The following is a 23,313-nucleotide window of genomic DNA, read 5'->3' as shown; positions in this document are numbered from 1 at the left end:
TAAATAAAACTTAAAGTGCGGTTAGCTCCTTGGTTGCGAAGATATGGCAGCTGTGCCCCCCCCCCCAAAAAAAAACAAGTGATGCCCAGTGCGCCTCATTTGTGAAAATGCTCCAGCGTTCGCCGGGCCATTAACCTTTCGCCGGCCGAATCCCGGTTAGGGTCATGGCCCCTGAGCGCTAATATGACCCATGCAGGCGCTGACGCTCCATACAAGGATGCCCGAAGACGCGCGCGGCGCTCCTCTTTTGAACTAGAAAGGTCAGCTCCACAACTCAAGGACAGTTCGAAATAGCTGTTGACTGTGCTGAACCGCATGGGCACTGACCTCGACTGCCGCTCTCAGGCGTCATCGACTCCCACCTGGTGATGCACCAGCTGACCTGCAACGGCGTACTGGAAGGCATCCGTATCTGTCGCAAGGGCTTTCCCCAACCGCATGGTGTACCACGACTTCCGTCACCGGTAAGTGGCGAGGTGTTCTCGGCTGCGTGCTCGACTGCGTTCTCATGCGCGTTCTCATCCGACGTCGCGCTGACCGGCCCGGGGAGGAGAGAAGAATGACGTCACGGGACCCATATGGCAGCGGGGTCAACACTGAGGACTGCGGGGACATTACGCCTCCCGTTTTAACCGAAGTGAAATTTTGAACCGCTCTCTTTGCTGGTTCATAGAATTAGGAAACTGATTAATCAAAAATCAAAATCAGTTAAGTTTTGCGCATTCTGGAAAAATGCGCAAAAAATTAATGCTGTTACGCTGGCAGTTCATCAATTTCGTCATCAAATTCATTTTCGGCGATGACGAAGAATAATTTATTTTGACATAAACATGGCAACAGGGGCCCCATGGCGTCAGCGTTTGCTGTGCGACGTAGAAACGGATTGTGTTGGCCTGTGGAGGCATCTTCGTCATTATCCAGTTGTGTCTTCAAATATTTACGATAGGCGCGGGTCGTATATCACTGTCTCTGATTCAGGCGGCGAACATCGTTCACTTCCACTGGCGCGAACCCAATCAGCAGTTTACATCGTGGCTTATTCAAGGTTGTGAGTCACGTGCGGGTTGGACTGGGCCGTGTTGTCTTGGCACTCACCTGCTCCGACCTCAGGCAATGCACTGACCTCTGTCGCCCACTGCTGTCCGCTCAGCGGCGGAGGTGCCTGATGCCGCCGGTCGGACAAGGCGGCATCCCCGACTTCCCCGTGGTTTCGCTGTCTGTCGTTGTGCTCGGACTGTCTGCCGCGAGGCGGACATTGGTGTATGCGGCCGAACGCCCCCCCCCCCCCCGCTCTACGGCCGAACGCCCCCCGCATTACGGCCGAACGTCTCTCATTCTGCGGCCGTAGCGTCTCCCATTCCTCGACCGAACGTCTCTCGTTCTGCGGCCGTACATCTCCCGGTCTGCGGCCGTAGAGCCTCCCGGTCTGCGGCCGAACGCCCCCCGCTCTACGGCCGAACGTCTCCCGCTCTACGGCCGAACGTCTCCCGCTCTACGGCCGAACGCCTCTCGTTCTGCGGCCGTAGCGTCTCCCGTTCCTCGACCGAACGTCTCTCGTTCTGCGGCCGTACATCTCCCGGTCTGCGGCCATAGCGTCTCCCGTTCTGCAACCGTAGCGTCTCCCAGTCTGTGGCCGTATTGTCTGCAAGCCTGCGGCCGTAGCGTCTCTCGGTTTGCGGCCGTGGCGTCTCCTTGCTGTGTGCAAATGCGACCGCGGTCATCCACTTGATCCCTGGACCTCGGAAGCGGACGGTGCGCGGGATAACTCGGCTAGGGCACTGTAGATACGCGATCCTGGCTGCGCAACTGATACACGACACGTGATAACTCACCCGGGGCGCTGTAGATACGTGATTCTGGCACCGAAGGAGATGAAGGCGTGCAAGGAGGGTCGGGACGCCTGCGACAAGTGCATGACCATAATCCAGATGGACCCCGACAAGTTCCGGCTGGGCCTGACGAAGGTGACCGGACTGGGTTGTCCCTCCCACCACCACCGCACGGGCGGAGCTTGCGCAGGCGTTCCCCACGCCTCCTCGCCGTATGGTGTACCCTGCAACCCAACCCTCCACCAACGCTCGGTTGTCTCTCTGTCTTGTTTGCATTCGGAACGACCTGCAAGCTCTCAGGATGGTTGCAGCCGACAGGGAATCTGACCAGACTGAAGGTGACGCCTCAGTCCCCCCCCGCCCCCCCCCCCCCCCCCTCTGCTCCCCGACTCCGGATGGGTGGCATGCCCTCCATCAGGGGGCAGCGTGACTCGATGCCAGGGGCGGCGCGGCCTTCCCTGAGGCTCCCGAGCGGACCTGCTGGTCGCCCTCCCCTCCCCCCCCCCCCCTCGTCGATCCCCGCATCTGACGAAGCAGATCGTCGCGCTGGCCAAGTGCACCGCTGTACCCGATGTCTGTGAGCCTCCCGCGAGTGAGGACAGAGAGCCTGGAATGTCCCCACTTCGGCGAAGGAGGGTGTCAGGCACAGCTGATCTCTTTATCGCTGTATGCCTGCTCCCCCCCCCCCTTCCACCTGTGCACAGAGTGATCCGTTTGCAGATGCCAATCTTCGTAGAAGGCACATGCGTGTTATGCCCAGTATCGCACACTCTCTTTGCCCCTTCCCCCCCCCCCCCCCCCCCCCTATAAACTCAGGAACGTGTTCGGCGTGACCCGCCCGCAGGAGGAGACGGAGAAAATGCGACCGGTATGCTCTCTTCTCCCCCCCCCGCCCCCCCCCCAGACACCCACCTGCCCCCCCCCCCACCGTGTGCGGCCACAGCGTGACCTGCTCTTGACCCGTGCAACCTCAGCTGACCCGCCGGTCGGTTCGTGTGAGCTGACCCCGTCTGACCCCTCCGCCCCTCCCAAAGCTATGTGATCCTGGCACCCAAGGAGATGAAGGAGAAGAAGGAGGACCGTGACGCCTGTGACGTCTGCCTCAAGAAAATTGACCTTGACTCCGATAAGTTCCGTCTGGGGCTTACTAAGGTAGCGTGGCCGCTGGTCCCCATCTTGATGGATCTTAATCGCAGACAAGGTTTTCGTCCTGCGGCTGCCGGCAGCGGCGGAAGTTTTCAGCGTATTTGTATTTTTTGCAGATAGTACCCAGAATATATATATATATATATATATATATATATATATATATATATATATATATATATATATATGTATACATATGTGATTATGTCTTGCTGTTTTCCTGTTTGTTTTTGCGCCTTCGTTGCGAATGAGCTTCAAAAGGATCACCAGAAAAAAGGAATTATATGTCGCAACGTAAATTACTGAATACAAGCTGTTTTGTGAGCTTAACTCACACGGAATGAGCTAATGCGTTTTTTGACCTAACATCCAGTGACCTGGCTACTGTGAGTCGATGTCCGGTGACCTGACGTGAGGTGACCTGGACCCCACGTGCCCTGCCCATCGACCCGACCCCTGGCGGTGTGACCTCAGGTCTTCTTCCGCGCCGGCGTGCTTGGAGACATGGAGGAGCTGCGAGATGACAAGCTCAACAAGATCTTCTCCTGGATGCAGGCGACCATCCGCGGCTACTTCGCCCAGCGCGAGTACAAGAAGCTGCAGGATCAGCGGTACGTCTCGGGCCGGGGCGGGGTCGCTGAGGGCCGCCGGCTCCGGGAATAAGGCAGGGAGGAGGTGGTAGGGGGGGGGGGGGGAGCTGCTGTCACGGACCGGGCCCCGGGTCTTGCTGCCTGGATTGCGACGTTACTGGGCTTGGTTTTGAATTGGTCAGGACCAGGGACTAGGACGGGACGGTCCGAGACGGTCCGACTAGCAGAACAGTTGAGTCAACTTATCTTTGGAGGGATTTTCTCGAACTGGTGTGATTTGGACCCCTCTTCCTCTTTTCAAAGACCATGTTGATCATGTCAACTGTTACCTTCTCCCCTCTCTGCCTCATGCAACTCCGATGCAACCCGGAGGTGTAACATACAACGTCATGTGTTTACCGGAGTTTTCCGAGAATTGTGCGTACCGTACGTCGCCTCGAGCTTCCGTCTTCATCCGCAGCGCGTCGCTGCTGATCGTGCAGCGCGCCGTCCGCAAGTACATGAAGATGCAGGGCTGGGCCTGGTTCCGCCTCTGGATCAAGGTCCGCCCCATGCTCTACGAGACCCGCATCGAGGATGAGCTCAAGGTGGGTCACGGGAGCTGTCCCGCCGCTACGGACCGGCGACCGACGCGAGAGCCCGCCGCTACGGCTACGGTCGGAGGCGGCGCGCCTCACTCGAGGGGTGGGGATGAGCGGCGGCGGCACTGGACTCACGCCAAGTTGAGCCGATGTCTCCGCGGCGGGGGCCGGGGCGTCTATCTCTTGGCGGCTGTCTGTCCGACGTCGCGGCCGGGCCATGTTTCCGTCGACGCCGTGGTCGCCTCCGCCAGTCTTCCGTCGCGTACTGCACCGCGTCCCTGATCAACGGGCTGGTGCCCGTCCAAATGACTGCTTAGGACAACAGACGGTGCCAATTTCACCTCGCCGGAGCTAGTCGCACCCGGAAGGGCAGGCACAAACAAACAAAGGCAAGGCGAGGCGACGATGGATGCATCACCGGGTCCTCGATGCAGCACCAGGGGGCGCGGAGGCGTGACTTTCTGGCCGAGCCGGGGCCATAAAGCCGCACATCAGACCAACAAACACGCGCACCAAAGCCCCGCTCACTCGTACATCATCAGGCGCCGTCACACTCTCCGCCATCGCGCAGCGCCCACTTGATCCGCCGGCCGGCCTTTGAAGGCAGACGAGTAACCCAAGCCGGCCGGCGGCTCTCGAAGCCATGACTCATCTGGCAGTGGCGGCAGAGCACGTCAACCGCGCGGCTCACCAGAAGCCAGCCTGCCTCCCGGCCGACGGCAGCCGCTGTTTCTTTGCACGTGCTCTCGCATGCCACGTGCCGGGGTCTGTTTTCACTGACGCCCGTCGGTGGCGACGACCCCCTCCGGCTCGACCGCGGGGGGAGGAGGCTGCCGGCGGCGCCCACCCGCGGTCGCCGCTGTGGCCCTGCACGCTCGAGCCCCTGAGGCCGCGGCGGGAAGGGGGGGGGGGCGTCCATGCACACAATGACCGACTGACGGACGGTGAAGTGGTCGGCACTGGACCGACGGTGGCCCTCTCGCGCCGCCCCAGTCTGAGTCACGGCCGCGGTGGGCGAGCTATTTTGGCCCCGGGCGCCGCCGACCGGCCGGTACAAACGCGGAACCGAACACAGCCGTCTAGGTGGCGCTGATGGCGGCTGGGGCATGCCTCGGTGACGCTGAGGAATGGCACACGATGCGTGCTGTGCCGCTCCCTGGCGGTGCAGCCGGGCCAATGCGTGTCGTCACTTGAAGTCACTGGGTGGTTAGATGCTGCCATGTTGAAAGACACCGCTGTTGGGCGTGTAAACTTTACTTGGCTCTCTACGCAAGTTTATGCTGATGATGACCGCACTGAATGATGCACCTGGTTAGAAGCACAGCGACGGGCTAGAGAGAAGCACGCTGCTTGCGACGGAGAACAAACTTGTTAATTGTTCTGGGGAAAATACGGTTTCCGGCGGATTTGATATTTATTAAAACATTGCACTCTGTTATAACATCCAACTTCAATGTGAGAGACATCTTCGACATAAAGCTGGTTAGATAACCATTTGCCCTGAAACATTCCATCTCTTCAGTCGATTAATCCTGCCACCGAGTACCAGCTTTAAAAAGCTTCGTTCCAAAAACATTTTGTTCTGTTTCAATCTTTGCACTGATTCCCATCGATTCACGCGGAAATTCTCCACTGTGTCCAGAATTGCACATGCATGGAAACATGGCATTATTCTATGAATCTTCTGGCTATACGCCACACGCCCTAAGTATGCCCGCCCAAAAGATGCCGAGTTCAACCAAATCTAGTCCCGCTCTTTGCCAGATGACCACAATTTTGAATCTAACTCTTAAACGATTGGAGTGAGCTCATCCACTAAGCACTACAAAAGGGCGACGGTCTTGGCAATGACGGACATCCTTTTAGAGAACACCGCAGCTGGAGCTTCAGGAGTCTCATCAGGAGGCCCAAACATATATGAAAAAGATACTAAATGCCAATAGATAAACGTGTACCAAATAAATGCTCCGAACAAGAGGTATTGTTTTGCCCCGATGTGATAATGCCCTTAACAGGGAGGACAAGGTTGTGGTCTTGTTTAGCATTTATAGCTGTTCGTTTGAAACGGCTTCAAAAATTAACGGGGGTCCAAACAACTCCGGGACTGGGGCTGGGGCAAGGCATCGCGCGAAGCCAAACGGACCCCACCTACGGCCATCACGGTCAAGCGCACGCCACCTCCCCTCACGAGCACGCCCGTCCCCACCCTCCAAAAATGGGGCCCCGCCCCAGGCTGACTCAGCCCCCTGGCGGCGACGGAGGCGGCGGCGGCGGCGGCGGGCGCGGCGGCCCAGGCCGTGCGGCACACTCGTCCCGCTCTGCCGGTCGAACGGTCCGGAGCGCAGCGCCCGAGCTCCTGTGTCGGTCCCCTCCCCTCCCCGCCCAGCCATGCTGCCCGATATCAAGGAGTTTGAGGCGGGCGTCCGCGAGGGCCGTCGCCCGGTACGACGAGTGGTTCAGCCAGATCGATGGCCGCAGAAAGGTAACGGGAAGGCGGCGGCGAGGCGGCCGTGCGTCTGTGGTTTCTCCGGAGTGTGGCTGTTCGGATTTGCCGTGGGTTGTCGTGGTCGCGGGTCGTCGTGGAGTGTCGCGTGCTCCCGAGTTCAGGCGGAGTGTCGAGTGAGCAGCGCGAGTTGGGTGAGCTGATGGTGGTGCGTCGTGCCGCCAGTCCCTCCCACGACTCCCGCTGTCGTGGCATGGAAACATGGATGTATGCAAGGTGGTGGCTTGAATCAAGGACGGAACGGACTTTGGCGGATACTCCACATCGCCTACCTGAATTCTGCTTTTTAAAATTCCAAACTTGCCAATTTTTAAAATATCGAAGCTGATTTTCGTGTAAATCCATGACTTAGCGAGAGGTTTATTTTTGCCATTGTGCCATCATTCCATAAAAACCTTCAATTTGCGAAAAATTTGAGAGGTATAGTCCGTATTGCACCACAATGTGCCGTCCATACGTTCCGTACAACGCTATCTGTTGTTTAGATACTATCATCAACTCATCAGTTTCTAGTTTGGTCCTCATCTCAGACGACTACTTCAATTTGGGTAGCATTCCGTCAACTTTAAGCAGCATGCAGTTCATGCGGACATTTTCGGTCGGCTAATATGGTGATCTGAACTGGTTCATTTCTTCTGCTCGAAGGGTTTCATTATTTGCCATCGATCCCTCCGTTTGACTACTGGGACCAGAAACAAATTCCCTACATCATATCAGTGGTTACGCAATGGTAACATAATGTGGTTGTGCTTTGAAAAGCAGCGTTGTTTCATCTGTTCACCACGCCGTCCAATGCTATGGCGGTAAACGTTTTGAGTGCGGTGCAGTTGCAATGGCAAGACCATTTTAAAGCCACCCTCATACAGTGCGCTGCAGTGGTGCAAAGGCCTTTCCGGCAGTTCGGTAAACAAATTATGCGGGTTGTTCCAATGGGTCAGTTTGGTTGCGAACAATTGTGGATTAATGTCGTTACGTCTTTTTTTGCTGTTTGGTGTAGAAGTTTTGTCTTCGCCAGTACTTGTAGCTTGTGGGAAGATTCTAAAAATGAGCATACCTTAAAAAGTTTCTTTTGAAGCCCTTTACGGGTGTTGAATCTTTTCAAGACCACAAAACTGCGTTTGGCTTGCCTGTCGATAAGATAAGTGCAATGACCTATCTCCTGGCTGAAATGACCTATCTCCTGACCTATCTCCTGGCGATGCATGCACTAGTCCCGTCTGTCTCGTGAGGTCAAACGCACTCACGCTGCACCTAAGTTGGCGAAACCGTCATCCGCACGAAGAACACCTTCCCAGCGGAACAGCCCAAACGGAATGCCAACACCAGACATGAATCGCAACGGCTGTCCTCATGTGGATAAATTATCCCTCGCATCACGTTTGGAACGTGTCGTTCAAACATCCCTTGTCAACATCGCCCGACAGCTGCCAGCGTTCTCCACGAACCCGTCACCCAACTCACCCCCGTCCGCAGAGACTGGAGGAGGAGGCGGCGGCGGCCACCGCCAAGCTGGACGTGGAGCTGAAGCAGCGGAAGGACGCCGAGGAGAAGAACATCAAGCTGCTGCAGGAGAAGAATGAGCTGGTGTCCCGTCTTGAGTCGGAGCGCGGCTCCATGGGCGATGAGATCGCCAAGCAGCAGAAGCTGCAGGCGCAGAAGGCCGACCTCGAGGCCCAGCTCAACGTGAGTACAGGCGTGGTTTGATGGCGGTGAGCTCGTAGCGATTTTATGGTGCTTTGGCAGCCGTATGCCGGTCGACCGCTGTGTTCAGCCGTCGACGGCGTACCGGCGACCTTCTGGTGACCTGCTGATGACCTGGTGGTGACCGAGTGGTGACGTGTATACGGTCTATTGGGCGCCCACCACGGGTGTGGTTTATAAACATGCATTATGGGGAGTGTGGGGCTGAGCAGAGAAAAATAGCTAAACGTACGCTGAAAATGTAGAAAATACGTCGCTCTTGTCCGATTGGGCCCCTCTCTTTTCAAAGTTAAGGGGCTAGAGCCCCACTTCCCAATTGAATAGTAAACTACATCCTTACGATCTAGAGTAAGCCTAGACATGAGTGCTGTCCACCGATAGTTTTAGTGACCTCTTGATGACATTAATGGCATAACGGACACTTAAGTGACCTGATGTTGACGTTCTAGTGAATCGATGGTGATTGATCACATCACTGGTCAATATGCTGATGACTTCTGAGTGATGCTCGGAGCGCGTGATTTATCATTATTCAAGACGCTTGTGCTACGCAAATAAGACACGTATCGGGCTGGATAGACCACCTGTGCGGTGTCCAATCAAATGATGTGCGCACGGACGTGGTATCCGCGACTGCAACGGTCTTGCAATTGCAAAACCGACGTAAGTCTACGCCGACTCTTCGGCCACAATTTTTGATGGAATAAGAGCATCTTTATGTTTGGCTGATTACCGTCGAGCAGTTTAATATCACAGCTGTTAAATGATGTGACTGAGAGGCTGAGAATGTCAACCGAACAGCCTGGTTCCCTCAACGTCATTGCAGTCACAACACCTGTCAGCGGATCTCGCGCTTGCGTGAACCGTCAACAGATGTCACCACTGTCACCCGGCGGCTACCGCCCCATAAGCCCTGTCGGGAACCCTGCTCCTCGTGCAGTTCTGCCGACCAGGACGCGTCGCCAGCGGCTGCCGAGCCGTCGGGGGCGACTTGCGGGCTCGTTTATCTCAGAGCCCGTCTGTATTTGAAGTCGCGCATCCGGCGATAAACAAGCAGCCGCCGGCGGACCGCCGCGGCTGTCAGCCGGCCGCCGCGGAGCAGAATCGCCCGCGGCGTTTCCCCGATCGCCAGTGGCCGAGGCGAGCGCGGCCGCCGAACAGTCGGCTTCGATCATTCGGCGCGGGTAAAAATAGTGCCGGCGGGTGGCTGAATCACGGCGAGGCTGCGAGCCGGTATTTTCGGACGCAGTCCGTGTACGGAGGCCAGTGCTCCAGTTTCGCCAGCGGGAGCGGAGCGGCACCTCCGAGCCGCCCGCCGGCGGCGACTTGGGGCGTGGCGGCACGTCGGGGGTTGCCGGCACGCTTCAAGAATGGATGCCTCTTGTCTGACAGCAAGCAACTCCTTGGCCTGAAATGTGGCAGGCAAAGGCCCGCTGAGTGAAATGCAGCCCGGCCTCGCAAAAGGTGGCAGTAAAGGCCTGCGGAAAATGGCCGCCCCGGGAGGCACTTGGTTAGTCGCCAGCGCTGGGAATGGCTCACCGAAAGACGGGGTCTTGAAGTTGCCCTTCCCATGTCATGCTGACGGCTAGCGTTCAAAAGATGTCGGAAGCCCATGATGAGGCTGTCAAATCGAATCACGGGGTTTTATGCAGTCCCGCGGGCTTGTCAGCGGGCTCAGTGGTCGGCACTGGTGAACAAAAAGGCGAAACTCACAGTTACCTTTTGACGGTGCTGTTAAACAACAACGAAATATTTATTGACGTCACATTTTTTTTTCGATAAGAGCATTATGAAGGCTGCCAAGAACACGACAAATTGCTCTTGCGTTAGCGAAATGACGTGACCAACGATCAAGGACTTCATGGCCGCGCAACTGCCGGGCGAGAGCCACAAATGATTGATGCGCTTTTAACCGAAAATACTTATTCAAATGAAAACGAAGAAATTAAAAAGAAATGTGAATCAGCACGCATGCTAATAGCAATAGTTTTACATAAACTCAGATGTGACATCACAGTGACCTCGTCGTCTCTAAAGTGAGGACTTTTGGCTCCAGTGTGTATATGTATATATATATATATATATATATATATATATATATATATATATATATATATATATATATATATATATGCACAACCTTGTTATTAAATTGATCGCTCCTGTTCTCTAGTCCTCTGATATACGTACACCCAAACTATTATGACCAATGTGAAATTTGCTGACATCTATTCACTTCAAACATGAGCGAACTCCTCATCGACCTCTGATTTTACCTGACCACTGACGTATGCCGACCACTGATCCCCAGGACGTTTAGAAATTGAGGACAGACACATGAACTCTTCCCTAGCCTGTGCTCACCTTCGACTTCAGCTCCCCCCTTGTCCGTTGTTACCTCTCAGCAGGCCTGAACTCACCTCCCACCTTTGATGGCCTCTGGCCTCAGCCCCTCTCATCAGTCCTGATCTTTTATCTAACCGCACTCCTCGCCTGGCAGGTCCACACCTGTGGCCTGTGCTGACCTTTGACCTGATCTCGCTTCTCACCTAGCCGGACTTTACTTCTGACCTCTGCTGACCTCTGACCCCAGGACGCGCAGGAGCGGCTGGCCGTCGAGGAACAGGCCCGCCAGCAGCTGGCGCAGGAAAAGAGGAAGGTGGACGGCGAGATGGGTAGCATGAAGAAGGACCTCGATGACATGCAGAACAGCGCCAAGAAGCTCGAGAGCGAGAAGACCTCCAAAGACCACCAGATCCGCACGCTCAACGACGAGATCGCCCAGCAGGATGACGTCATCAACAAGCTGAACCGCGAGAAGAAGCGCCTGCAGGTGCGTGATGAGGATGATGTTCAGGGCCAGCGACACGGGCTGGCTATTGGGATGTGGATGGGCGGGGGTTTTGGTACACGACATAAAGCTTATTAAAAGCCTAGGTATAGTCTCAGTAACGGCACATGTGAATGCTGCATTTCTAGATGAATCTTATTGCGTCCCACAGTTCTCAGGATTCTGCTCTCAATCGCTGTCAAGCCTCCGCTGTTGTGTGTTTAGCGGTGGCGAATACCTGGAAGCAAGGTTGGACGATGGTGTTCGGCAGTCGTACAGCGGTTTAAGCTGGCAAATTGGCCCGCTTTTTGCGATGGTCACACTATTCGCATGACAATATTTACTTATTTTGGGATTTGGTTTTGCCCACATTTCCATGGATTAGAATACGTTGTTAGACACATCGGCCTTCTGCTTTTTATTCGGCACACGTGACCAGAATGGCGAAGCCAGGAAGGCTTCATGGTGTTGGAAGTGTCTATGACAGTGACGTGATTGCCCGGCTAACTCCACATCTCTGACATCACGCTCGTGCGCCTCTTCCGCAGGAGAACCAGCAGAAGACGGCCGAGGACTTCGGCACGCAGGAGGACAAGGTGAGCCACCTGACTAAGGTCAAGGCCAAGCTGGAGCAGACGCTGGACGAGCTGGAGGACTCGCTGGAGCGCGAAAAGAAGACGCGCGCCGAGATGGACAAATCCAAGAGGAAGGTGGAGGGTGACCTCAAGCTGACCCAGGAGGCCGTGGCCGACCTGGAGAAGAACAAGCGCGAGCTCGAGCAGACCATCCAGCGCAAGGACCGCGAGATCGGCCAGCTCTCCTGTGAGTGCCGCCCACGTGCGAACCTCCTGCGATGCTGGTGACGATCATTATGAATTCAGGCCGGTTTGGATGTTTGGCCATATGGCGCCCAAGGAAATCCTCCAGCGAAGGGTGTCGTAGATCATGTTGTGCTCTGACAGGTTGCAACTATAACTGCGCTCTTACAGAACTATTACCCGCCCCCCCCCCCCCCCCACACCGACCTGGGAAGAAATTCATGTGTTCAGTACTCTTCACGAGTTGCCGATCGTTTCCGGTCCACCACTGAGCTCCGACCTCAGCTCATGTAGCATGACCTGCCGTGACATCCCCGCCCCGCACGCTTCAGCCAAACTGGAGGAGGAGCAGGCGCTGGTCACGCGTCTGCAGCGCGTCATCAAGGAGCTGCAGGGCCGCATCGAGGAGCTGGAGGAGGAGCTGGAGGCAGAGCGCCAGGCGCGCGCCAAGGCCGAGAAGCAGCGCGCCGATCTGGTCAGTCTTGACCGCTGCTTATCAATTATATTTGACTTATACACACACACACACACACACACACACACACACATATATATATATATATATATATATATATATATATAATATATATCATATGTCAAAGAAAAGTTATATATATATATATATATATATATATATATATATACCCTGGTTTTTCTCGAAAGAATATTACTACTGTCTAATATTACTACTGGGCTATCACTACTGTCTTATCTATGTGTTTTATGTTCCTCGCGAATGCACTGAACAACTTACGTAATGTTCAGCGGCGTTAGTTATTTATATGCGCGGCGTCCTTGCTTGCAGACGCCCGTTTAGTGACGCCTGTAACCGCTAATGTCGGTGGACTGCGGCTAGGAGTGTTGTTTTCTAAAATCGGTTGGTAGCTGAGCTGATAAAGTTGCCCCAACCTATTACGATCCAACCGTAGCTTGTTGCCATCTCGCTGCACGCTGACAAATCGCACGCGTTACCAGCACCTATTGATGGCGTGTTGATGACGATGATACACTTCTAGGCGCGTGAGCTCGAGGAGCTGAGCGAGCGCCTGGACGAGGCAGGTGGCGCCACCGCCGCCCAGATCGAGCTCAACAAGAAGCGCGAGACCGAGATTGCCAAGCTGCGCCGCGACATTGAGGAGCAGGTACTGCCATCTTCCGGGCGAAATAAAAGCTATTGTTTTGGTTTCCATGGTAGTCGCTTGCGCTCACTGGGATCTGTCCGTCAAGCTCAGCTTAAAGTTCGAAGCATACTAATGCGGCGAGCATCACTGAATCAGGACGGGGGGGGGGGGGGCATCTGTCTCAGCAGTGACAGCTTTTAAGGTGTACTGTAAAAATGATTACATGTATGATGCAAGTTTTGAACATGCCATCGCATCCTGAGAAAGCGTCTACCACTTTATGCACATACGTACCACTTTTTCATGGTTTTCCAGGTAATACTAATGCTCTTGTCTTAAAAATTCTAAATGCAGGTATATTCCTGTTGAAAAACATCTTCAACCTGTCATGAACGCAATTCGGTGAAGAATGACGCCACTCGCGCGTTGCGACGTCACCATCGTGCCTGTGTCCGCAGAACATCCAGCAGGAGACGACCCTGGCTGGCCTGCGCCGCAAGCACAACGACGCCATCACCGAGATGGCCGAGCAGATCGACCAGCTGAGCAAGGCCAAGGCGAAGTGAGTGCCCCCGCGCGGGTCCGGCACCTCGGTCGACTCTAGCCTCGGCGGGAGGAGGCCGCTTCTGGGGGAGGCGGGCGCGAATGCTCCTAAAATATTGAGGCGGGTAGTGTACGGTAGTGTAGTTAGGCTGCTGTCAGGCAGCAAGAAGTGGATTCAGCTACGACTAGGTCTGATGTGGTAGGTAGTAGTCTACCCGTCGAGTGAGCATATCCCGCCCGTCGTACCTTCACTCGAGCCTCTGAGCCAGTGTAGTACATAGGTTTGATAGTGGTTCAGAGGGCTTCCTCGGCGTAGATGAGACGGAGAGCAGTCCGCTCTTCGCATTTCCATGCACGCCTGGACGATGCCCGGCGCAGTGCAGAGACCGCACCTGGTAGATGTTTGGATTGCGTGTCGGGTGTAGTTGGGCGGTGCGTGTCTGCCTCCTCACTGCGCGCGCCGCCGTCCAGGATTGAGAAGGAGCGCCAAGGCTACACGGCCGAGGCGCACGACGTGCGCATGGCCATTGAGCACATCAACAACGAGAAGGTAGCCGCCTTGTCCGTTCACCCCCCCCCCCCCCCCTGCCCACAGAACCGCCGAGCGGAGAGACCCTCGCGTGGAGTGCCCCCCCCCCCCGCCCTGACCCCCTGTGGATGTGGTGACGTCACCCTGTGAGCGGCTCGTGCCCGGCCGCGACCCTGGCGGTGCCCGGTCGCGACCTTTCGCCCTCCCCGGTCGACGTCCCCCCTGCATGAGTGTGGCCCCGTTGCAGGACCGAGCGCGAGGGCGACGCCCTCAGTAGCGAGGCTCAGGAACTCAGGCTCGCGCTCGATCAGACCAACGCCGAGAAGGTAGATGGCGCTGCCTCCGCGCTGTCAGCTGGCGTCGCGCCACAGCTGACCGTGCGCTCCAACTAACGCCTCGTCCAGGCCGTTTTCAGATCTCCCGCCGCCTTTTTGTGCTGGTGATTTTTGTTTTCCAGTTTTTGGGAGGTGTATTTTTCAGCATTTTCCTTTGCGCCTTTCTTTTAGCGTAGAAAGGCACACGCACGAGCTTCGCGGCGAGGCTGAGAGTTACCGAGAAGCTTTTGATCGGATAAGACAGCTTACGGTAAACTTCAGCTCTTTTGAGCGCCGAAACACCTGCAACACAAAGCGAGCCTGCATGCACGCTTGCACCTGGAATGCGTTTGACTATGCTGCTGTGTGCAAAAATGTAATTTGTTTTCAGGATTTCGGAAGGCGTTTTCGCTCTTTTCCAGCTGATGAACACCACTTTGTTTTAACGTAACTTAACCGTGCACTTTTGTGTCTTTTTTCTAGCGTACTCTTGTGGATGCGCTTTATTACTTATCTTTAAACGCTGATCCGGGTAAACTGACTGTACAGCAATGCGGAGAAAAGCTTCTCACCATTTATGTGTTAACAACATCACGCAATTGATCGAACTACGTCACTAAACGTTTGAAGCATGTTTCCTCACAGGCTACCTGCCAACGCTGCTCGATCTTTTTTACCATCTTCTTGTGCGGTAACAGCGTTTGTACGCGATCTAACGGCATACGCTGGTTTGGTGTCAGAAAATATGCATCGTCGCGCTCATCAAATACGCTCTAATGGTATTGTTTATGGGCAATTGCCACACATTAACCTTTGGACGAGGAGCACACACACGTGCCAAGCTAGAAATAACGCGGGGACTCGGCACAGATCAACACAACTAAACACGAACAGTGCGCATCCGCTGCAGCAACAACTCCCGACCAAAGCGCCCACGTCGATGCACGGACGAGGTCGTGCAGTATCGCTCCACATGGCGCGGACCCGCCCGCTGACTAGTGTTTGCAGGGCGCGGCCGCCGGCGCCGGCCGACCACTCGTGCCGCTGCGCACGCATGACCCGTCCGTGTGCACGCCAGGCGACGGAGGAGAAGCAGACTAAGGGCCTGCAGGACCAGCTGACCAACCTCAACGGCAAGCTGGAGGAGGCCAACCGCACGCTGGGCGACTTCGACACGGCCAAGAAGAAGCTGTCGGTTTGAAAACGCCGACCTCCTGCACCAGGTCGGCCGGGGGCATGGGGCTCGGGGGGGGGGGGGGGGGGTCACCGACAGTCGTCTGGATGTGGGTCGCGCTGTGATGTTGGCGTGTGTGGAGGGGGGGGGGGAGGGGTCATGGATATGTGGCGTCGCGGCGAGAATGATGTCTATTGCAAGGGGTGGAAGTAATCGCGGAGTTTTCCTGGAAAAAAGCAAGCGCATGCTTAAGTGCTTTGTAAGGTGCGAGCAGCAACTCTTTATGTGTGCTGGTGACGTAGTCTGTGGTAGGGAGCTCGGACCACGGAGACCGATATGTGTGAGACAAACTTTGCTGAGAAGCATGCCGTGACCCCGAGTCGCGGCCGGTCAGGCCGTTCTGCGTTCTGTTGGCTGGCCTTATAGCGCCTCGCGCCACCCGCCGCGCTGATTCTGCGCCACCTTTGCTGACTGATTACCTCCTGACCTCCTGCCCGCTGACGCCCACACGGACACCATCGCTGACATCTCCGCTAACGCCGGCAGCTGGAGGAGGCCGAGTCGCAGGTGTCCCAGCTGCAGAAGCTGAAGGTGACGCTGCAGTCGCAGCTGGACGACTGCAACCGGCTGTGCGACGAGGAGGCGCGCGAGCGGGTCACCATCCTGGGCAAATATCGCAACCTCGAGCATGACATCGACTCCATGCGGGAGCAGGTGGGTGCGGTCATCCTGACCTGCCAGTCCCGCTCGACAACGCCCCAGTCTGGTTTGGTCACTTGTGGACGATTGAAGGGGGCCAATGTCGTGGACTTTCCATCCTTGGTGACAGCCGAGCCTGGAAAAAGAAACGCTCCCGCGGCGGGGTTTGAACCATTGACGTTTTAATAGGGGAAAGGAGCCTCTTATACCGGTCGGCCGTTGGCAGTGGCGGAGCTGGCGAGGGTAACGGAGGCGGCGGTGGACAGGGATGCGCCGGTCGACTGCGTGGGCATGGGGAGGGGAGACTCGGGCCAGGAGATCTTGCTGTCAGGAGAGGACGGCACTGGAAAGCGCGTGAAGAACGGACAGGTTCAAAATTAGTGATTATTAGCTTCAGGGAACTGGAATAGTGTGACCCTGCAACGTCAAATCAATGAGCATATTTTTGGCGGGAGTTGGAGAGGACAAATAAGTGAAACGGGCTACCAAATGTGTGTTCTCTGCGTTATCGGTGGCGTGCAAACGGAAACCGTTTATAACAAGCAGATTTATTACCTGCGTCATTGGCAAGAAAGCATGAAAACCAGTCCCCGATTAGGACCTTAGATTCGCACGTGTATAAAATGTAGATCTGATTGGATCTCAGGTGACCGACTCGACATCCAAGTGGTCCTCATATGCCCCCACTAGACCTGATTGGCCTGCGGCCGATGGTCACACGTTTTCATTGGCCCACAGGTGGACGAGGAGGCTGAGCTCAAGTCGGACCTGGCTCGCCAGGTGGCCAAGGCTCAGGCTGAGGCTCAGCTGTGGCGCAACAAATACGAACAGGAAGGCATCGCCAGGTGAGAGATCGAATCTGGTAGCGATCTGGAACAGATATCACATCTGCTATCGCAGCGATGTCCACTGCGAACTGCCGACTGCGCTACCAGATCGCATATGGTAGCGCAGCGGTGTCCACCGTGATCTGTCGACTGCGCTGCCAGACCACATCTGGTAGCGCAGCGGTGTCTACCATGATCAGCCGACTGAGTTTCCTGAGCTGCCCTCGTTTTGTAAATGCCGTGTGGCGGCTTCCCAGTGCACCACGTGGTGCTAACCGGCGTGAGCCTGCTGCAGGTTACGTGCTCTCTTGTCCCTGCGTGATGCTGTCGGCCAGAGTGCATTCTCCTTCATAAGCGGCCTCTCCATGCGTTATATGTGGTGGACCAAAATCTATATGCCCTGAATTTCTTACTTAATTCCTGTCCATGCATTAGCGTTTTATGCCAATGAAGCGAAGGGTCAACAACAACACATCAGTCTTGACCCATCAAAGGATGCCGACCAGATGCCCTCCTGACCCGGTGACACGGACCAAGACCCTGTGAAGCTGATCCCGTGACACCCATCATGACCCCGTGACCTCGTCGCAGGGCTGAGGAGCTGGAGGAGCAGCGCCGCAAGCTGGCCGTTCGCCTGCAGGAGGCCACCGAGCAGCTGGAGGTGCTCAACCAGAAGAACATGAGCCTGGAGAAGATCAAGACCCGGCTGACGGGTGAGATCGACGAGATGCACGTGGAGGTGGAGCGCGCGCAGCAGCTGGCTGCCCAGATGGAGAAGAAGGCGAAGGGCTTCGACAAGATCATCGCCGAGTGGAAGATGAAGGTACGTTGGGAGTGTGGATGGTTATGGACCGTGTGTTGGTTACGTTATGGAGAATCGTCTCTTATGTTCGCGATTTTGTCTGTTTACTGTGGAGAAAAAAATTGTTTTGTAAACACATTTCGGCAGGTTGGAAGAGTCAGCAGGACAGAAGAGCGATTGGAAACTACGGCTGAGGCGAAACGTATCTCATCTCACTGTTTCTTTTTCTATATTTACACGTCTGATGAAAAAACGCATTCCCTTCACCTGGCCATATCTGTCATCTAGCGACCGACCTTCAACACTGAACACTGCCCGTCCCCCGGCAGGTGGACGACGTCGCTGCGGAGCTGGACGCCTCGCAGCGGGACTGCCGCAACTACAGCACCGAGCTCTTCCGCGTGCGGTCGGCGTACGATGAGGGCGTCGAGCAGCTGGATGCCGTGCGCCGCGAGAACAAGAGCCTGGCCGACGAGGTCAAGGTGAGGTCAAGGCCATGCCGGAGCCACGTGATCGGTCTCCGATTTGAATCCCGCTGTCCTTGAACGGACGCCCAGTTGGTACGGTAGTCTGACACCGCTAGGATTGCGTGTAATTGGCGTCAGGACCTGCCTGTAGCGTAAAACTCTTCCGCCAGAAACGTGGTCCTCAAAATCCCAAATGACTCGCTGAAGTTTATGTTGTTTAGCGGGTGTGCATTCTTTAGTGACGATGCCTATTCGCCTATGATGAGCTGACATGCTATCTTGATTGCCGGTTGCGCAGCTACCGTCATAGGATGATGACGCTGCGCACCTATAGATATGACGCGCAGTGTTCTTATCATCTACAACGCTTTTCGCTGTCATCTACTTTGAGAACGTGTCTGTACATCACAAGACATATGTGCTGTGCCCTCCAGGACCTGATGGACCAGATCACCGAGGGCGGCCGCAACCTGGCCGAGGTGGAGAAGCTGCGCAAGCGGGTGGAGCAGGAGAAGGAGGAGCTGCAGTCGGCGCTGGAGGAGGCCGAGAGCGCGCTGGAGCAGGAGGAGAACAAGGTGCTGCGCGGCCAGCTGGAGCTGAGCCAGGCGCGACAGGAGATCGAGAGGCGCATCCAGGAGAAGGAGGAGGAGTTCGAGAACACCAGGTCAGTGGGGTCATTGACTGCGTGAGAGCGTGGGCGGACAAGGTGGTGGGATTTGTGGCTTGGTGTGTGGAGACGTGGCTGTGGGACTGAATGGCACAGAGCGTTTTAGCATGACTTTCATTCGGGCGTTTTCTTCTTCAAAGACAGGTTTCCACACGTCTGATAACGTTTAAGAACCTCAACGCCTAGGCTTCACCACCGCAAAGAAATATCGTTCCATAGAAAGGTCAAGTATCCGGGTTTCATCCTGAGATGACTACCTTTCATGCATTCGCATACCAACATAGTTCTTCGGAAGCGTCAGCAATCTTTGACGTGAACGAGGCGAGAACAGCTAACTGACCTGTTCTGGTACGCTCACATTCGTTGTTTCCCTGACGCCGCCGTCTTCTCTGACGCCATCCAGGAAGAGCCACCAACGCCAGATGGAGTCCATGCAGGCCTCGCTGGAGGCCGAGGCCAAGGGCCGCGCCGAGGCGATGCGGATGAAGAAGAAGCTGGAGACGGACATCAACGAGCTGGAGGTGTCGGTGGAGCGGGCCAACATCGAGACCATGGAGAGCCAGAAGACCATCAAGCGGGTGCAGATGGAGCTGAAGGACGTGCAAGTGCAGCTGGAGGAGGAGGAGCGCGCGCGTGCCGAGGTGCGCGAGGCGCTGGGCATGTCGGAGCGGCGCGCCAACGCCCTGCACGGCGAGCTGGAGGAGAGCCGGACCCTGCTGGAACAGGCCGACCGCGGCCGCCGACAGGTCAGTCTGACGACGTCACCACAGGGCTGAGGTCAGAGAGGGCAGAGGCAAGGGAAGGAAGAGGACGGGGGAAACAGGGGTTACTGGGGCAGATATTTTCAGAGATCAGGGAGGACAGAGGTTACTGGGGCAGATGTCAGGGAAGGCAGAGGTCAGGGATGACGGAGGTCAACGAGGGCGGAGGTCATGGAGGGGGTCAGGAGAATAGGCCGACCGCGTCCGCCGACAATTTAGTCGGCCGACGTCGCAGAGGAGGCTGATGGTAGCAGACGGCGGTCGGATGGATGCAGGGAAGTGGGGTGGCTGGTTGACTCGGTTAATGTGATAACGGTTGTGTGATGTCACAAAGTTATTTGAAATAGCGACATCTGCCGTTTTGATTGTCAGATGGCTTCGAGCGATGAGTGCCCTTTCGCCACTTACACAATCGTTTCCTCTAGCTTCACAACTCCCATCAGAAACACGGCCTTTATTCGAAAGGAGTCGGACTGCGGCATATCTTCCATGCGAACGCCCAAGCAGACCTGCCGGATCTGACCTTCCCCCCCTCCCCCCACCTGTGATTTCACAGGCCGAGGCCGAGCTGGGCGACGTGCAGCAGCAGCTGACGGAGGTGTCCAGCAACTACAACAGCGTTGTCTGCGCTGCGGCGTAAGCTGGAAGAGGAGGTGGGCTCCCTGCATGTCGACCTGGACGAGATGCTGAACGAGGCACGCACCTCCGAGGAGAAGGCCAAGAAGGCCATGATCGACGCCGCCAGGTGAGGCGGGCTCGGAGAGGGGAAGGGGAGGGGCGACGAGGTGGGGGGGGGGGAGGGGCGACAGGAAAGAGGAGAGGAAAGTAGACGGAACTGAAGGTGGCGAGAGGAGATGGCCAGCGGAAACATATACAGAGAGAGATAGCAAGGCGGAGCTGGGGTTAAATGGGAAAGAGAGAGATCTGGGAAGAGATAGGATGGGAGGAGAAGAAATAGATGAAGCCAGGCGCCAGGACTTTAAAGCCAAGATCGGAAGGCCAACGTCGGCATGGAGGAACATACAGGCTACGCTTGTTGAGTGCAATGAGGAGGCCTGATGTTGTGATAAAGAATCTGTGTGTACGCGATAACGTATTGATCTAGATGAGAAACCCCGGCTATCGGTGGACACGTCAGACGCCGTCAAACTTCCCTGTGGAGCTCAGAGTCGCCCCGTCCCCTTTGGAGCTCAGAGCCGCCCCGTCCCCTGTGGAGCTCAGAGCCGCCCCGTCCCCCGCAGAGTTCAGAGCCGCCCCGTCCCCTGTGGAGCTCAGAGCCGCCCCCGTTCCGTCCCCAGACTGGCGGACGAGCTGCGTGCTGAGCAGGAGAACGCCCAGCAGCAGGAGCAGGCCCGCAAGTCCATGGAGCTCACCGTCAAGGAACCTGCAGATCCGGCTGGATGAGGCCGAGGCCAACGCTATCAAGGTCAGCTCAAGGACACAACGGATTATGCTGAACAGCTGCCGGTAGTGGTAGACAAAGAGGAACTCCAAGGCAACTTCTCGAGGGGAAATTGGTGACTCCGTCACCAAGTTAGGCTCGGGGGATCTCGGTATGTCTAGACCTGACCTGCTAGGAGCCGACACTTTGCGTTACTTTGCGTTATGCTTCAGCGGACAATGAATGCAAGCTGTGCTCATAGCCTGGCTATAAGAACTACGATGTTAAGTAAAATGAGGGCCACATATGTTATCGGTAACATCTGCGGATGACTGATCACGGAAAATTAGCGGAGCACGACAATTCTTTCAGCGGCCCGGCAAGGGATCTCACCACGTTCGATTGCATCCTTCTGTATCTGGGCCACCGGCCTGCTGCCCTCGCTCGCACCCGGCCGGCGCCTCCGGCCTGTGCCCCCTGGCGGAGCTCCGCTGACCGTGCTAGCCGCCGGGCCTTTGGCGGCGATCCGACGGCCGTGCTCTGCCGTCCACAGAACGGCCGCACGATCAATCGCCAAGCTGGAGGAGCGGCTGCGCGCGCTGGAGTCGGAGCTGGACCACGAGCAGCGCCGCCACAGCGAGGCCTCCAAGAACCTGCGCAAGGCCGACCGGCGCATCAAGGAGCTGCTCTTCCAGGTCAGCCCCCCCCCCCCGCCAGAACGTGGGATCTGTGGTGTTTAGCTTCACCTCCCGATCAGGCAAACCAATGTCACGGGCGGTCACGGTTGAATCGTATTTCTACCAGTTGAGAGATATGGATCGCTCGCAGCCGTTGGGGTAGGAAAAGACAACCGATGATTGCTGCCTTGCAGTACTGAGGACTTTTACATTGGTGTAGTAGGTCATGTGATATCAATGGAAATGCTTTTGCGACCGACCCCACACATTCGCCGAGAAGCTCCTACGCGTCTACACGTATCCGTTTCGCGCCTGTGCCGACGCTTACCCCCCCCCCCCCTCCCGGCCCCCTTTTCCGCCTGTCGACTCCGTGCTGATCTCAAATGTCTGGCCGCAGGCGGACGAGGACAAGAAGAACCACCAGCGCATGCAGGACCTGGTCGACTCGCTGCAGCAGAATCAAGACGTACAAGCGGCAGATCGACGAGGCGGAGGAGATTGCCGCCCTCAACCTCGCCAAGTACCGCAAGTGCCAGCAGGTGCGTGCCGCCGATGTTGCCACCGTGTCGCGCCAGCGATGGGCGGCGGATAGTGCGCGGGAAGGATGTCTTGGTTTTCCTGCGGGGCGCAGCCTCTTTTAATTCGTGAGGGTGGAAAGCCAAAACAAATTTCGAGAATCATCCATTGGCTTTTGCTCTTTCGGCTCGTTAGTGGATTTTCGCATTCGAGCCTTTCTTGCAGGCTGAGGGGAAAACGCATTCGGGCGATTCACGATCCGGCCCAAAAGATAAAGAGCTTCACGCATGCGCTTCACAGACCGGAAATTATGCCTAGGGGTAGTCAAATAACGCACGGGGTGTGCGCACCTTGCGCGTGATTTTCGGAAGCTTTTAACTGGGGCCATTTACTCCTATATGCTAATGGTTCGGCTTGAGGAACTTTGAAGCTGCTCAGGTGCCGCCAGCCAGTGACCTGTGCCTTCTGTGGGCTAATGTCATGCTATGTTGATGGTGTATCTGAATTGCGTTGCTTGTTTGCGGTATCCTTTGCCATGCCGTGGTCTTTCGCTGCCGTTGGAAGACCTCGATACGTCAGGAGGTCCGACTGTAACCCGTGACCTCTGACCCGTATCTGACCTGCCCCGCCCCACCGCAGGAGCTCGAGGCGTCCGAGGAGCGCTGCGACATGGCCGAGTCGACGCTGGCCAAGTTCCGCGCCCGCGGTCGTGGCGCCTCGGTGGCGCGCGCTTCCAGCCCCGCCTACTAGATGGCAGCCCAGTCGACCTGGCCGGGCCGGCCCGCCCCGGCCGCCCCCTGCTGCGCCCTTCTCATTTCATTGTCCCTAGGCGTTCTG

General features: G+C 56.3%; 1 protein-coding gene across 1 annotated transcript in view; it reads left to right on the top strand.

Moving 5' to 3' along the window:
• LOC119114319 (myosin heavy chain, muscle-like) overlaps positions 1-23,276 on the top strand; it is a gene marked incomplete at its 5' end in the record, with an annotated part of 29,062 nt that extends 5,786 nt beyond the window's left edge. Inside the window, 28 exon segments of the mRNA XM_037238513.1 lie at positions 346-425; positions 427-464; positions 1,847-1,964; positions 3,450-3,586; positions 4,026-4,152; positions 8,123-8,332; positions 10,944-11,183; positions 11,729-12,002; positions 12,331-12,473; positions 13,015-13,140; positions 13,578-13,681; positions 14,134-14,212; positions 15,584-15,703; positions 15,705-15,728; positions 16,226-16,393; positions 17,117-17,223; positions 17,797-18,028; positions 18,337-18,489; positions 18,909-19,138; positions 19,545-19,887; positions 20,459-20,506; positions 20,508-20,647; positions 21,201-21,285; positions 21,287-21,329; positions 21,839-21,978; positions 22,358-22,416; positions 22,418-22,499; positions 23,116-23,276. Of these exon segments, the coding sequence (XP_037094408.1) occupies positions 346-425; positions 427-464; positions 1,847-1,964; positions 3,450-3,586; positions 4,026-4,152; positions 8,123-8,332; positions 10,944-11,183; positions 11,729-12,002; positions 12,331-12,473; positions 13,015-13,140; positions 13,578-13,681; positions 14,134-14,212; positions 15,584-15,703; positions 15,705-15,728; positions 16,226-16,393; positions 17,117-17,223; positions 17,797-18,028; positions 18,337-18,489; positions 18,909-19,138; positions 19,545-19,887; positions 20,459-20,506; positions 20,508-20,647; positions 21,201-21,285; positions 21,287-21,329; positions 21,839-21,978; positions 22,358-22,416; positions 22,418-22,499; positions 23,116-23,226 (3,761 nt within the window).
• Between the last annotated feature and the right edge of the window lie 37 nt (positions 23,277-23,313).

The sequence above is a fragment of the Pollicipes pollicipes genome, unplaced genomic scaffold (assembly GCF_011947565.3).
Source record: "Pollicipes pollicipes isolate AB1234 unplaced genomic scaffold, Ppol_2.1 Scaffold_7262;HRSCAF=8765_pilon_pilon_pilon, whole genome shotgun sequence".
Taxonomy (NCBI): domain Eukaryota; kingdom Metazoa; phylum Arthropoda; class Thecostraca; order Pollicipedomorpha; family Pollicipedidae; genus Pollicipes; species Pollicipes pollicipes.
This window is presented reverse-complemented; position numbering and strand designations above follow the sequence as displayed.